Below are 14598 nucleotides of genomic sequence, written 5' to 3'. Positions count from 1 at the left end.
TTCATTGGGCATCTCCATACCGACATGACTACAAACACACCAGTAGGTATCTGTTTTGTAATGTAACTAATTGCCAAGACAATATATGCATTATTAATAAGTCCTGTTTTCATTTTTGAGTACTACTGGTTTCTCATAGTACTGCCAAACACCTTTTGAATACTGAAAAAATAACTGTAACTAATCATCTGTCAAGTGCAAAGCCACTGCAACTACGACAATGTACATACATAGGGTATTGAATTTAATACTTATCTGTTGTTTAGAGGTTCCAAAATAATGTTGCAATTTCAAGTCTGCAAAAACCCCGTTAATGAGGCATTAATCACTATTTGAAGGACTGAACAAGCAACTATGTACTAAACAGGTCTGCAGATTAGCCTGCTTGGGCCATTTCCAAGAATAACTATGGAACTGCCCTATTCTGTTGGCAACATGCCACAGATGATCACTGAAACGTTATAAATATTAATCCATGAGCTATACTGAAGTTCCATTACAAATCAGTGAGTACGTCCTGTTATGATTTTCAGCTTACTGATATCTGAAGAGTTAGTTCTAAACCAGTTTATTTCCTTCTGGACCACTTTGCCAAATGACTTTCAGATCACCATCTTCACAGATGGCCACTGAAATCAATAGCTATGGTCTTGATACACTTCCATAAATCTCTGATTGACTGACATTTCTTCAACATGAAATCTAGCTTAAAAGGTGCATGTGATTCTGCATTCAATGATGTATGGTTTATTAGGCTTACTTACAAAATGTTAAAAAATTTAAGATACCCAATCCCTATATATTTTCCAACTCTTTGCACTATGTGGATATGCCTTTTCAAGTCTTCATCCATTTTTCTCTATTGTGGGGAAGTAGTAATGTCATATCTAAATTAAAACGCCCAAAATAAACAATACTGTATACTAGAAACAATCCAAATGTATCTTTTTTAGGATGCAGTTTCATGATAAACAGTGAAATCCTATAGTAAACCCCTTGGGATAGTGGTTAACATCATTCTGAACACTCATACAACATACAAGGCTGAAAAATGGAGCAAATTAATGTAATGTACATTCAGTCATACTCAATCAAGATAACCTTGGTGGAAGGGCAATATCTGATCTCAGAGCAGAACACTGGGATGACTCATTTTTACCAGTGCTTAAACTAACAAACTGGATAATGTGGAGTTTTGTTCAGTTTAGTCAACCTCTAAGTTTTGCAACTGATATAAAAACATATTTAGTCATGCTCAACATCACTGTCGCTATCCATCCACACTTTGCTAATCTCTGCCTCAAATGACATGGAGAGATACAGATCCAGGGGTGTGAATGACATGGAGTGACACTACTCTAAGACTGGAAATGACATGGGGTGACACTGCTCATAGATTGGAAATGACAAGAAGTGACACTGATCAAAGGGTCAGTGACATGAAGGGAACCTATCCGAGTTGAGCAAAAGTCATATTTCTGCCATGCCCTCTATGGCATTAACTCATGTTGCCCGAGATCCTATGTTGGATGAACATTGGCAATTTCTTTCTCAATATAATGACCTATTTTTGATTTCCCTGATTTCTTTATGGTAGATATTTCTGCCCAACAATATAACGACAAGGACGAACAGTAATAAGTTAATAATGCTACTTGAACTGAACATCAGCTCTCATAAAGGAGCACAAGAACTTTTGTAAATCATCATTAAAGAAAAGCTTTAAAATAAGAGAAAACGGCTATAACTGATGACATGAAATGGTCAGCTAAAAATTCAGAATTAGCCGATTTAAGTCAAATGGTAAATCAAGAAATATACAAATAGATCAAAATATTGATAATTACCCCTGTTTGAGGGCAACTCCTCTCAAGGACAGACAAACTGAAGAATGTGGAAATCTAGAGTGGAAACACTTTGGGAAAAAAAAAAAAATTTTTTGATTTTAATCACAAATGGCTCCGAAGAGACACAAACAGCAAAGATACTCCATAAAATTAGGCAAAACATAACAAAGACGGGTGCTGATCACCCCAACCATTTTTGACAAGAACTTCCAATATCTGATGTCAAGTCCGAAGGAAAGCCAAGCTGGAACTGCTTCATCATCTTAAAGGAAACATTAACTATCAATGTATACCAACAGGATGATAAGCATGAATTAGAACACTAGTCTGGCTTTGCAAGGCCATGGCAAAAATGGTAAAAGGTCAAACGAAAATGTGACCAACCAAGACAACACAGCTTTGGCACCAACAGAGGACCATTCGAAGCCAAATCCTACTTGTACTTTGATTTTCTAGCAGTGGTTTTTTTTAAACACACAGAGGTTTTTTTTAAGTATATATTTTTCAAAAACAGACAAATAAATAAATAAATAAATAAAATAAAATGGGAAAAGGTGATAATCAAGTGTCACTACAGCACTGTTCTTTGCAACCTAATACTTCGGAAAAAGTCAACGTTCAAGTGAGGTTTAGAAAATATCTCGGCTTTTCTTGCTTTACGCTTCTCCATTTTTACGGATGAGCAAAAACTGCATTGGTATCAGGAGGCGAATTTACCAGCAAGCATCACGGGAGCAAAGCAGCAAGCATCAAGGAAACGCCTCAATGGGTTGCATTCACAGCAGCAAAAGCATCCAAAGGAAACACTTGCTTACGACGAGTCTTTCAGGTTTGTTTGTTTGTTTGTATGGTGTTTTTACGTTGCATGGAACCAGTGGTTATCCAGCAACGGGACCAACGGCTTAACTACGGGACTTCCAAACCACGTCGAGAGTGAACTTCTATCACCAGAAATACACATCTCTCACACCTCAATGGAATGGCCGAGAATCGAACTCGCGGCTACCGACCGAGGTGGTACGCCAACACCATAACGACCACGCCACATAGGCGCTTACGCGTCTTTCGGGTGACTATGAACAAACACTTCAGTCACCCTTCAAGCATCCAACTTCCTTATCCACTGTTAATGAAAACCCTGATCTCTCATCTACTCGTGGGCAACGGAATTGTTAAGGACCCACGAGTCATCGAGACAGAAACCAACTACAAGCTGGTAATGACAATTATTCAATCTTTGCATCCTGTTACTGTACCTTCACATTATATCGCATCTGATCGCCAGGGATGTTTGTATCGTGTATGCGAGTAGTAACGGGTTTCAGTACTAATCACTTCTGGTGTAACCGTCTTCTCCAATCGTGAATACAAGAATGCATCAGTGCAGAGAAGTCGATAATTTTACTGTGAGATATATATATATATATATATATATATATATATATATATATATATATATATATATATATATAAGCGAATACCACAGGAAAATGATAGGCAGAAATCCAAGCGCTTTCGTCTTTACTAAGACATCGTCAAGGAACGAATGAAATACAGTTGGAAAGAAAGTTACCAGGAAAACAAAAGGATCAAGAATACCGGACTGTTAATCGTCAAAAGGGTCAAAATCAAGATAATCAAGGATTAGCGGATATCATAAGATCACAAACTTAAACATAGATTTAATCCTAACAGAAACTACAACGTATCCATATAGTCCAAAACATGTAAAAACTGATTATATTAATTATGTTGCTTATATTTATCTGCAACTTTTTTCATTCTGAAGGCACCGAGTTTTAATAAAACAAGACTTGAATTTAGAACATTCCATCTTGATAAAACAAGATTCAATGATATTCCTTTTAACTGTCTCATTACATGGGATTAAGGCTCTTGAGTAACTCCAGTTAATAGGATGATCTAAATCTCTCATATGTACGAATAATGCATTCCATATTTGTCCAGTTCTCACAAAATATTGGTGCTGTTGGATTCGTTGGGAAAGGGAAATTCTGGTTTGTCCGTAATAGACTTTATCACACTTTCAACAAGGAATTTCATATGTGCAGCCAGGAACATCTTCAGAATTTTTTTTTTTTACTAAACTCTCAACATTTATATTACTGAAAACAACATTTATGTTAAAAAGCTTTAAAATTCTAAGAATTTCTCAAAACCTTTCATCATAGGGTAATTTCAGAATGTTATGCTTACTAAATTCAAGCTTATCATTAGTTAAATAAAATTTTTTTCTAGCTCTTTTCCATGCCACATCTACAAAAGTCCTTGGGTATTTAAGTTTCAAGACAATATCATAAAAAGTTTTAATCTCAGCGTCAATAAACTGCAGGCTACAGACACGCAAAGCCCTTAGGAACATCCCTGGAGAAACAGGGAATTTAACATTTTGATGGATGATTAGAGTAGTAATGAACAAAAGAGGAAATGTTAGTTGATTTTCGAAAGACTGAAAAGGTGAAATTTCGTTCATTTCTATGGACAGTTCCATCAAGAAAATTCAAATTACAATTTCTTTCTTACTCTACAGTATAGACGACAGCGCTTGGATTTCTGCCTATCATTTTCCTGTGATTTTCGCTTATTTCATGATTTAATGACGTCACGTACATCTACTGTAATTTTTTATGCATATACATACATACATACATACATACACACACATATATATATATATATATTATTATATATATATATATATATACTGACCCAAAGTTCGTATAAAGAAGTGTTAGTCTATTAATTTTGCACGTGAGCATGTCTTTCTGAAGAAACGGAACACAACGAAGAGCAAACCAATACGCTAATCTATATACGAGAGAGAGAGAGAGAGAGAGAGAGAGAGAGAGAGAGAGAGAGAGAGAGAGGAGGAGGAGGAGGAAAACACCAAAGGATTAATAATAATCCATCCCAGGAGGAAGAGGATCTTCATTTTCCTTGTGTTAGCACACGACTGCAATTTCAAGGCGGAGGAAGGGGCAATATGAAGTCACCCACAGTCTCTATGATGACCTCGTGCACCAAAAGACCAACTTCTGCAGCCGGCGACTAACAATTCCCCGATTTGGAGCGAAAGAGCAGGAGCTTCAGGTTCAGCCGAAGCCTTTTCAGAAGACGAGGTAACAGACAGGGAGAGCGATGCTCATTGCAAGACTTCGCTTTGTCTTCATCGGCATCCTGGTGCCTACGTCACTCTGCAGTATCAGTTATTCATTCGCTGCGCTCACGGGTCATAGGAACCGCAAAAGGTAAGCATATTGAGGTACCAAACGTCACATTTCACACAGAAATTCCATCGAAGATATCAAATAAAAAATTTCAGCAAACAATGAAGGCCTTGGCTATGGTGAACGCCAATACGTTACTGGATTATGGAGAATGAGGTTGACTTTACAAAGAGCTTTTTATTCATCCAGAAAACTGCCGAAGGAACGACAGCAAAATAAAAGCTGTATTTCTTTTGACCAAACAAAGCCCCTGTCATGGTTTGGCTCAACAACCTTTGCCTCCTGGCTTCCATTGTATTCTTCTAATCTTAGTCAGGTTGCTTGATGTCACATCTTGAGATTACCGTTAGAGGGCGGATAAAAGCACCAAAATTGGAGAGATGATCCCTCAACAACTACTAACTGATATTAGTGTTGGAGCCTCTTGACTCTTTTATATTCTTATGGTGTGAATGCTGAATTTCGCTATTTTTGATATTCATAATAAAATGAAACGATATTGATCTACCTGAATGAGCATAAGCATTGCGAAAGAGGTTGAGAAGTGTTTTGAATTGATTGATTGTTATGCAACTGAAAACATGAACCCAATTTTCCTTACCATGATCAACATTTAAGTATTGGAAATATGGAGGCAGCCTCTGGGAATGATGTCAGACCTCGGACAGGACATCAATAGAATGTTTGTGTTGAACAATGTTGTGCAGAGAGCGATCTCAGCACCAACGATGCAATGTAAATGTTTGTCCTATAAATATGTCTCATTTTCTAAATCAAATCAGGCCAATGTCCAGAAATAAGTTGACTCTATTCCCAGTGAACTTGGTCATCTGGCACCATGAGCAGGGTCTCTCAGGACAGAAAACCTTCCAGACTCAGGTTTCCAGCCTCTCTAATATCATAAAACGGATGGGTAATCCTTTGTTCCAAGATCTCATAACACTCGACAGTCAAAACTGTGCAGATGAATCAGTGGCGGCAGCTATGCACACACTGGAGGATACAGGCAAAAAGCAGTACAAGGAATCTGTGAAGAATGCACTTGATTCCCGTAGCCCCTCTATTCATGACCCAATCAAGAGAAATTCCCTAGCACTATTCAGGCAACCTCAGCGGAGGGTGACATCACACCAAGGGAAGAAGATCAAAGTGCTTTAGAACAATGTGGCACTCTCTGGCCAGCTGTATATATCTATGTAGAACAGAGATAGTGATTTGGCAGAGTTCTTTACACATGAAATACAGTCCTTCCCTCCTTCTCTTTCAGACTTCGGCAAACTTTGCTTGACCAACACAAAGTCTGACCTGTTAAAATGTCTGAGCAGCCTGGCCAGTCAGAGCAACCTTCAACCTATGATTACAAAATTCTTGGTGCCGCCATTGTACACTGCCTTCCCGTTTCTGGTGTGAGTACCTTCCATGAGTATGCAGACTAGGTATTCATTCCTCACATAGAAAAACAGCTCCAAGAGGCAATAAGGTTGATGTTGTTTGGAACACATACATTCCAGACAGTTTGAAGGAGTCAACCTGGAAAAAGAGAGGCACAAGTGAGTGCAGAAAGTGTCAGGTAAGATCAAGTTGCCAGGCAAGTGGGTGGATTTCCTACGTGACCCACTTAACAAGGAGGAGCTGTTTTCCTTTTTGACTTCCAAGGTTGAAGACTTCAATTGGCAACCAACTAAAACTATATATCACATCAGGGAAGGCTGTGGTGACTGTTGGTGCTGGCATCACCATGCAAAACTATAATCATGAGGAGGCAGACACCTGAGCTCTGGTTCATGTGCTCCATGCTCTTCAACAAAGAGGAAAGACGATTCATGACGCACTGTTGACATGTAGTAATCATTCTTGTTGGTAAATTGCATGATCTGATTACTATACAACCATTGGCTGACATCTGGGTTGTTTTCAGAATGGGCAAGAATACTGTGAATCCCACAATCATGAGCATTACCTGTTTTCCACGCAGTTTCAGGTTGTGACACAACCTCTGCCTTCAGTGGAAAGGGCAAGAAGTCTGTTTGGCAAGCTTGGAAGGCTTATGAAGAAGTCACAAATACATTTGTGTATCTAGCCCATAATCCCTCTCAAATCCTGACTCTCGATGATGACCATTTCTCAAAAGCTGGAGAGACTGACTGTTGTCCTTTGGGACAAAACTAGTCAATTGACCTCAGTCAATGAGACAAGAAGGGAACTTTTCTGCCAAAGGAATTGCATTATGGAAAAATTGCCACTGACCAAAGATGCACTTCTGCAGCATGTCCAACGAGCAGTTTACCAGGCAGGAATCTGGACCAGCAGCACTCAAGATCAGCAAGCGGTTCCTTCACCGCTGGACTTTACTTGGACAAAGGTATCAGGGTCATGGGTACCAGTTTGGACGACAATTCCACAGATTTGCAGGGCATGTACAGATCTAATTAAATGCTCGTGTAAAGGAGACTGCTTGTGCTGCAAATGTAGCAAAGCGAACCTGGTTTGCTCCCCTCTCCTCTCTGCAAGTGCAAATGTTCTACATAGTAACTCTACTGATCCTTCCAACCTTTTCACAATCTTTTGTCTGGTATGTATAGTTGTTTAAGCACAATTTGTTTAATTTGGTTCAATTTGCCTGATTTGGAGGTTAATACTATATTCAAGTTTGCAGAGGGTAAAAGAAAATTGGGAGAGGGAGGGGCAGCATCTCCTTGGCCCCACCTCGCAGGTCAGTCACTCTACATTGTGCAAAATATATGCCTTGCTACTATAGTAATGTCCAAATTAAGGTCCTACTGAGCCAAGCTACAAATTTAGGAAAAGACATTGTTTGTATTATTCATATGACCTGAAAAGTGCCTTTTTCTCAATAAATATCAGCTATCTTGAAATTTGATCCTGTCTCTCTCTTAAAAAATTCTGGAGGGCTCCTACTCTAAAATGATTTGATAGTCCTCAAGGAAGTCACATGCCAAATTTGATGCTTTTATCGGCCGCATAACGGTAATTTCACTAAGCCACCTGAATATCTCGTTATACGAAAGTTAATCAGGATATGCTATTCAAACAGGAAAGAAGTCTTGCACTCATTAATGGACTGATTTTGTTGTTTTCTTTTCCTTGCATCTTCCTCCCCGACTACTTTCAGCTTCCCGCTACCTTTCTGATTGATACTCTTCTTATAATTCAATGGCTGTCTAGTTCTAATGCATAGGTACAGTCGACAAGAATAGTGAAGTTACAGCTTTCTTAAGTCTTCGGACACATATTGCTCAATAATGCCACACCTAGCAACTCCAGAAAGGGGGCGGAGCTTCAAAATCATTGCGTTTTTTGGCTTTTTAGATTTCACCATAAAGATTCTGTAGAAGTACTATAATAATTTAGACTTGAATATAGTAACAGGCTCTATATTATTCGTTAATGTTGGTCTGGTAACGTCAGTTCAGAGTAGAATATCGATCATCCTTTTTTAAAAACCTACTATGAAACATTACTTATAAGTAATGACACTAAAATGACGTAAAATTCATGTGTAACTGAAGACGGATCTTAAAAAATGAGAGAAAATGTTTTAAAATCTGGGCAGTACTTGTGGAAATCATGAGGAACAATACAGTAGAGAATGAAATATGACGAGAGAGAGAGAGAGAGAGAGAGAGAGAGAGAGAGAGAGAGAGAGAGAGAGAGAGAGAGGCTAAACGGCGTGGCTTGTGACGTAATGGATCAGCTCCACGCGCTTTGATTGGTCCTAAATTTCCCCATCCCTAAACTCTTCCAGACTTGGGAAATATGCGTCCGGGAGCTAGCTCGATTTATTCAAGTGAAAAGAGGAATAAATATAAATGCTTTTAAACTACTGGCCGACATCCCCTTTGAAAGAAATGAACTTCTGCCGAGCTTCAGCCTGATAGTACTAGCCGTGAGACTTATCTAAGGGGGTTTAAATTTCACGGTTATTCATCTTTTGAGAGGAATGAAAAAAAAAAAAGGATTTTTGTATTGGTCAGGTGCCTGGGTACACAGCACTAACAATGACAAGTTTATGCCTACCATAGACTCTAAAGGGGTCGGGATAACACGTTCATTTAAGTGAAAAGAGGAATGAATGAAACTTTCAGCTGATAGTTTGGTGGGACAGAAAGCCCAAAGACCGAGATTTCATTCACACTAGCTCATGCGGCAATAACAAGAACTACCGAACTAAAACAAACACAGGTGATGGAGATTTTGAGAAGTTTGGAGTGTTTTGTAGGTATTATTAAATTATTTTTTCTGTTTCTCGTTAATATTCGTTATTAGACATGTAATGAAAAACATTAATTCTTGAACAATTGACTTTCGGTTTTTGTTGATGTGCCGACCGCAAGGGCCAATGAAAGCGAAACTTCTACTATTGAGGATTTTAGGATGTTGTGTGTGTGTGTGTGTGTGTGTGTGTGTATGTATGTATGTATGTATGTATGTATGTATGTATGTATGTATGTATTGTATATGTATATGTATATATATATATATATATATAATATATATATATATATATATATATATATATACACATCCTAAAGTCCCAATAACAGACGTTCCGCGTTCATTGGCCCTTGCGGTCGGCACACCAACAAAAACCGAAAAAGTCAATTGTTCAAGAATTAATGTTTTTCATTACATGTCTATTAACGAATATTAACGAGAAACAGAAAAAATAATTCAATAATACCTATAAAACGCTCCAAACTTCTCAAAATCTCCATCACCTGTGTTTGTTATATACACTATATATATATATATATATATATACATATATATATATATATATATATATATATATATATATATATATATATATATATATAGGATTTCCATTTTCAACTATTCGTATCCATTCAAACGAAAGTTGATATATATGTTCAATAGGTCACGCATCACTTATATTTTGAGGGTCTCAATTCAGAAAACTTAAACCATGTCAAAGATGATCTCAGCGCATGTACCATGATAATAATCCTGTTACTCTGTTCTTGTTTCAGGCTGCAAATCGCATCATGGTCAGGGCTGCGAGGCTGGGCCTTCAGTAGTCAAGTATGCGAAGCCTCATCGCAGAGTAAGGACGCCTTCAACGACTGCACCCAAGGACTCCACTCGAAATGGGAAGACTCCTCCTCCACACCTGACCAGGACGAGGACAAGGACGACAACGAGGACGACGACGAGGACGACGACGAGGAGGAGGAAGAGGAGGACGACACAGCCCCAGAGGGAATCACACTCTCGGTGATCAACGAGCGAAATGGCCGACTTCTGTTAAGAGAGGTATTCTTCCATGGGCACAGTCCCAATAATCATTCGAGAATGACACTGCTGTCTTCTGATCACTAAGAGAAATGCGGTGTCAACAATTGGAATCTACTTTCTCGAAGAAAAGTTATGACTGCATCATAAAAACTAATAATCTAATTCTTACCCCCAAGAGGTATTTTCCTTTTTTCCGGAAATTCATGAAACATCCCAAAACACTCAAAACGTAACCTACCACAGTCTGCCCTCTTAGTTACACTTTAGGTACAAAAGACCGATTTAAATCCTACCTATTATTGCATTAAAAAAATAAATCTTGCATAGAAAAAAAAATAGAGGCACTATTCAGAGTAACATCTGATCTCTCATCCTGTCAACAACTTTTCAGATATTCCCTCTGACGAACTACTGGGCATACTGGATCGACCTTCAATGGAACGTGAAACGCATTGCCCCAGGCCGAGTAGTTGTCATGTCGGTGTCCAGGAGTGGCTGCAAAGGACTCCGACAGGCAGCTCAACACCTCGCAAGAATGGGATCTTTGTTTGCTGAACATCTGACTCCCTCAGCCCACTGGATCTGGGTCTTCATCAAGGGTGGCCAGACACTCTCTGAAACAACCGTGATTGAAGGCAGTGACAATACCTACATAGAAACCCAGTTAGTTCTCAAACAAAAACAGTTCCATCCAAATATTGCAGATTCTCTTGAAAAAGAGCGCTGGCACTTCTGTGACAACGAGGATGGTTTAGGAGAACTTTGCGATGAAACCAGTCCTGCCCCTTTGCCAGTGCCCTTACAGCCAAAACTGAGTTTGACCTCTGTAGATCCTTTAGAAAGTGTGCCTGTCATTATCACGGCTGGTAAAAGGTTCCGTTACCTGTGCTATACCCTGATGAGAATTCTCGCAGCTCCTGGAGTACATCCTGAGAACCTGCTGGTTGTTCTTGGGGATACCTCCAGGCAGACACTCAAAGTGCTCCACCTTCTTAACATCAATCACATCACATTACCTACTCATGGGACAGGCAATACGAAGTTATTCCACTACTACAGAGATGTTTTCGCTTTTATTGCCAAGACATATAACGACTCTCAAAATGTCATTATGATGGACGAAGACGTAGAAGTCTCACCTGATTTTTTTTCATTCATGAGTCAGACTTTATGGCTCTTGCAACATGATCCTTCAGTGTACTGCATCAATGGCCATGGAAAACATAAGACTATTTCACATGACATCCACAAAGTACTTCGTGGAAGATCCATGGTTGCCTGGGGTTACGCTCTAAGCGTTACATTTGTTAAGGAGGCTTTGAAGTCCTGGTTGAATGTGGCAGAAGATGTACAGGATTTTTATGACCTTTGGCTTTACCAACATGTGGCCAATGGAAGAGACTGCATCTTTCCAGATGTAAGCAGAACAAAACACTATGGTATAGGCATCAACACTGTACCATTTCAAACCGAATCGTTTTTTCAAGCAATACCTTTGGTAGAGGAAAGTGGTGTGCTTTTGACTAACACCAGTAGACTTACGCTACCCTTATGGAAGCATGACTTAACCGAGAGCATTAAGGGAGCAAAAGTCCTCACAGGCAATCCTTGCAGTGAAACCTTCATCCCAACGCCTGCGACACCTACTACTTATGTCATCTATGTGAATATGACGAAGACCTCTGATGGTTGGCCTGACTGCTGGAACTATTACAAGCTACTGAAATGTCTAGGAGCCTGGGATCTCACGCCCTTCTCTACTTCCCCCCATGGTCTGCACGAGGGAGTGGCTACCTTCATGCTTTCTCCCAATGCAACAGTCCACGCCGTTGGAGTTCCCTACTCCTCCTACTCATACCTCAGGCATCCCAGCATCACCCCTTGGAGAGCCACTCCCACTGAAGGCGAATACGAAATGTTTACAGCAGGCTTTGCATTTCCTGGTTCCATTGAAGAAATTAAGAACAGAAATATGACATCAGAAACGCTTCTGAAACAACTGACTTGGGCATGACCAAGAATGAAACACAAATATCAGCTAAATAATCTGCCACTCATTCTTTGTAATTCTGCACGGTCCACCATTTCTTCTGAGAACATGTAAGAAGTGGCGGGTTTAATGACTCATACAATTTGAAGTTTTAATCCAACTTGTATGGACAATGAACACTAAATCAGAATTTTTGTCATTCTGGGTATATGTTACTCTAAAGATAAGGTGAAATCGAAATGAATCGATATGGTTGGCTTAATTCCATTAATATGAAAACGTCAAGCGTGTGTATGTGACTAAAATTCATAATTACTAGCTCAATGTTACAAATTGACTAACAATCAGCTATCATAGTGGGGATGGGTCAATAATGATTATTCAAACTTTGCAGAGGCACTACCACTTATACCAAGAACAACAAATGTTCCACAGGCGAGATCTAACAACATTCATTCTAGTGCACTGACAGACGCGAGTTGAGGGCGCAAGATTCCTGGGTGTCTGTAACCCTTATCTCAACCTAAGCGAATTTCCAAGGCAGATTTCAAGACCAAAAGGGAACTGAATAAAGGAAAACAACCCTGCTCAGAGAACACATAAAGGACTTGGACAATAGAAAATAACCGCTCATCACCGGCCCCCTCCTCACCCGACCACACGTAAAACCTTAATTGCCTTGACATTAGTCTGTTGCTCGAAAATACCGATCTGCTGTTGTCGATTGGTTCAGAAATCTTTGCCAAAACCTTTCTCATCTTAATCAAGCTTTTTCTCCCTATCTCTCTTGAGTTAATGCAGGTACTGCATATGTTCAGTGATGAAAAGGTGACATATAAAACTAAGAGTGGCAGAAGGAAAAGACACATGATGGTCAGAAAACATCGAACAAGTATTGTGAATGATGATAAATAATTCTGAGCAAATTGTACGAGGACTTTTCTGAGAGTAGCAAATGATGCGTGATTTATTGGTTTTCAACAAGACAAAAGATAAGTAATGACCAGAGAAACAAATAAGATTGTCAAAATGTTTATAAAATGATCGAGCAGTGAGAAATTTCTGCAGCTAACACGAGTTGACCTCTGATCTCGGCCAAACAATACACCTGCAACATAATCACCTGTAATTTTTTCTTCTGCTTCCTTACAGTAGAATCACCATTTACGCTATTCATTGCCACAAAATCAAGCACTTCTTGTTCCTCTGGTTCTAAAATAACAGACAAGAGGCTTCAGCCTTCCATCGACATTAAAAAGACTTTACTGTTCCGTGTCACTAAAACTTACTGCCTTCTGGAAGGAAGTTTCCCATAGGTCAGAAAGACCCTTTCAAAACGACCCACCCTTAGTGACAACGGGTTCCAAAATTCTTTCTGTGCCATGTTATCCAAAGCCGTCCATCCTTAATGAAGAGTGGGATATATATATATATATATATATATATATATATATATATATATATGGGGGGGGGGGAATAGTAGAAGGAGAAACATACAAATGCCCCGTTCTACAGCAAGGGGAAGGGGAAATTAAATTTGCGTAGTTGGGGAACTACAAATATTCAGACAAGAACAAAAAGAAAATAAGAGAATTGCAAGGTTTCTAGCAAGCACAGACATCAGTTATGGCAAAAGCCTCAGTTTCTCTATTTATAAAGCTGGCTGGTCTAGTTGATGAAAATAACTGAATCTAAAACCCTCAACACACTTCATTGTGTGTGTGTGTGTGTGTGTGAGAGAGAGAGAGAGAGAGAGAGAGAGAGAGAGAGAGAGAGAGAGAGAGAGAGAGAGGAAAGTCTATTTACTATAGGAAATCTCAAATAACTGTACCTCATGCTGCAGATAATAGTCCGACTACCTCCACTGCAAACCCTTACCTGCAAGAGAAAATTGGCAAGTTAGAAATGTGACAATACATCAATTCGAAACATTATGCTTGTAATGTTATCAATACGAAATGAATGTTATAACCATAGGTGACAAAGTTCCCTTTTGCTCACTTGCATCCCAAGTGTTAATATGTGACAGTGTTTAATGACATTCAGTCCTCTTTTGTCCAGAGTGAGCCGGCTGCCTTGGGGCAGGAGAGCCACACCTTTTCTCCCATATCTTACATGATAATCTTCTAAACATTCCCTTGGTGTGATGTCACCCTCCTCTGAGGTTGCCTGAATAGTGCTAGGGAATTTCTCTTGATTGGGTCATGAATAGAGGGGCTACGGGAATCAAGTGCAT

The 14598-nt window shown here is 39.3% G+C and overlaps 2 protein-coding genes across 15 annotated transcripts in view; one reads left to right on the top strand and one right to left on the bottom strand.

Moving 5' to 3' along the window:
* The window catches only part of LOC135217291 (atlastin-like), a 473758-nt gene that overhangs the window by 115118 nt on the left and 344042 nt on the right, over positions 1–14598 (bottom strand). The window lies entirely within an intron of this gene.
* On the top strand, positions 4831–13482 carry LOC135212937 (protein O-linked-mannose beta-1,2-N-acetylglucosaminyltransferase 1-like). Its single transcript, XM_064246685.1, has 3 exons — positions 4831–5116; positions 10108–10390; positions 10764–13482. Exons 1-3 carry the CDS (start codon positions 5007–5009, stop codon positions 12384–12386), a joined length of 2016 nt encoding a protein of 671 aa, XP_064102755.1. The 5' UTR covers positions 4831–5006; the 3' UTR covers positions 12387–13482.

The sequence above is a fragment of the Macrobrachium nipponense genome, chromosome 19 (assembly GCF_015104395.2).
Source record: "Macrobrachium nipponense isolate FS-2020 chromosome 19, ASM1510439v2, whole genome shotgun sequence".
In the NCBI taxonomy this organism is placed as follows: domain Eukaryota; kingdom Metazoa; phylum Arthropoda; class Malacostraca; order Decapoda; family Palaemonidae; genus Macrobrachium; species Macrobrachium nipponense.
Note: the sequence above shows the minus strand (reverse complement) of the source record. Positions and strands in the feature narration are given on the sequence as shown.

Excerpts from the sequence above, each read along its gene's own strand:
- LOC135212937 (XM_064246685.1), top strand. The coding sequence starts at position 5,007 with ATGCTCATTGCAAGACTTCGCTTTGTCTTCATCGGCATCCTGGTGCCT. Across the intron at positions 5,117-10,107 it reads GGTCATAGGAACCGCAAAAG|GCTGCAAATCGCATCATGGT; the intron begins GTAAGCATATTG and ends TTCTTGTTTCAG. Across the intron at positions 10,391-10,763 it reads GCCGACTTCTGTTAAGAGAG|ATATTCCCTCTGACGAACTA; the intron begins GTATTCTTCCAT and ends ACAACTTTTCAG.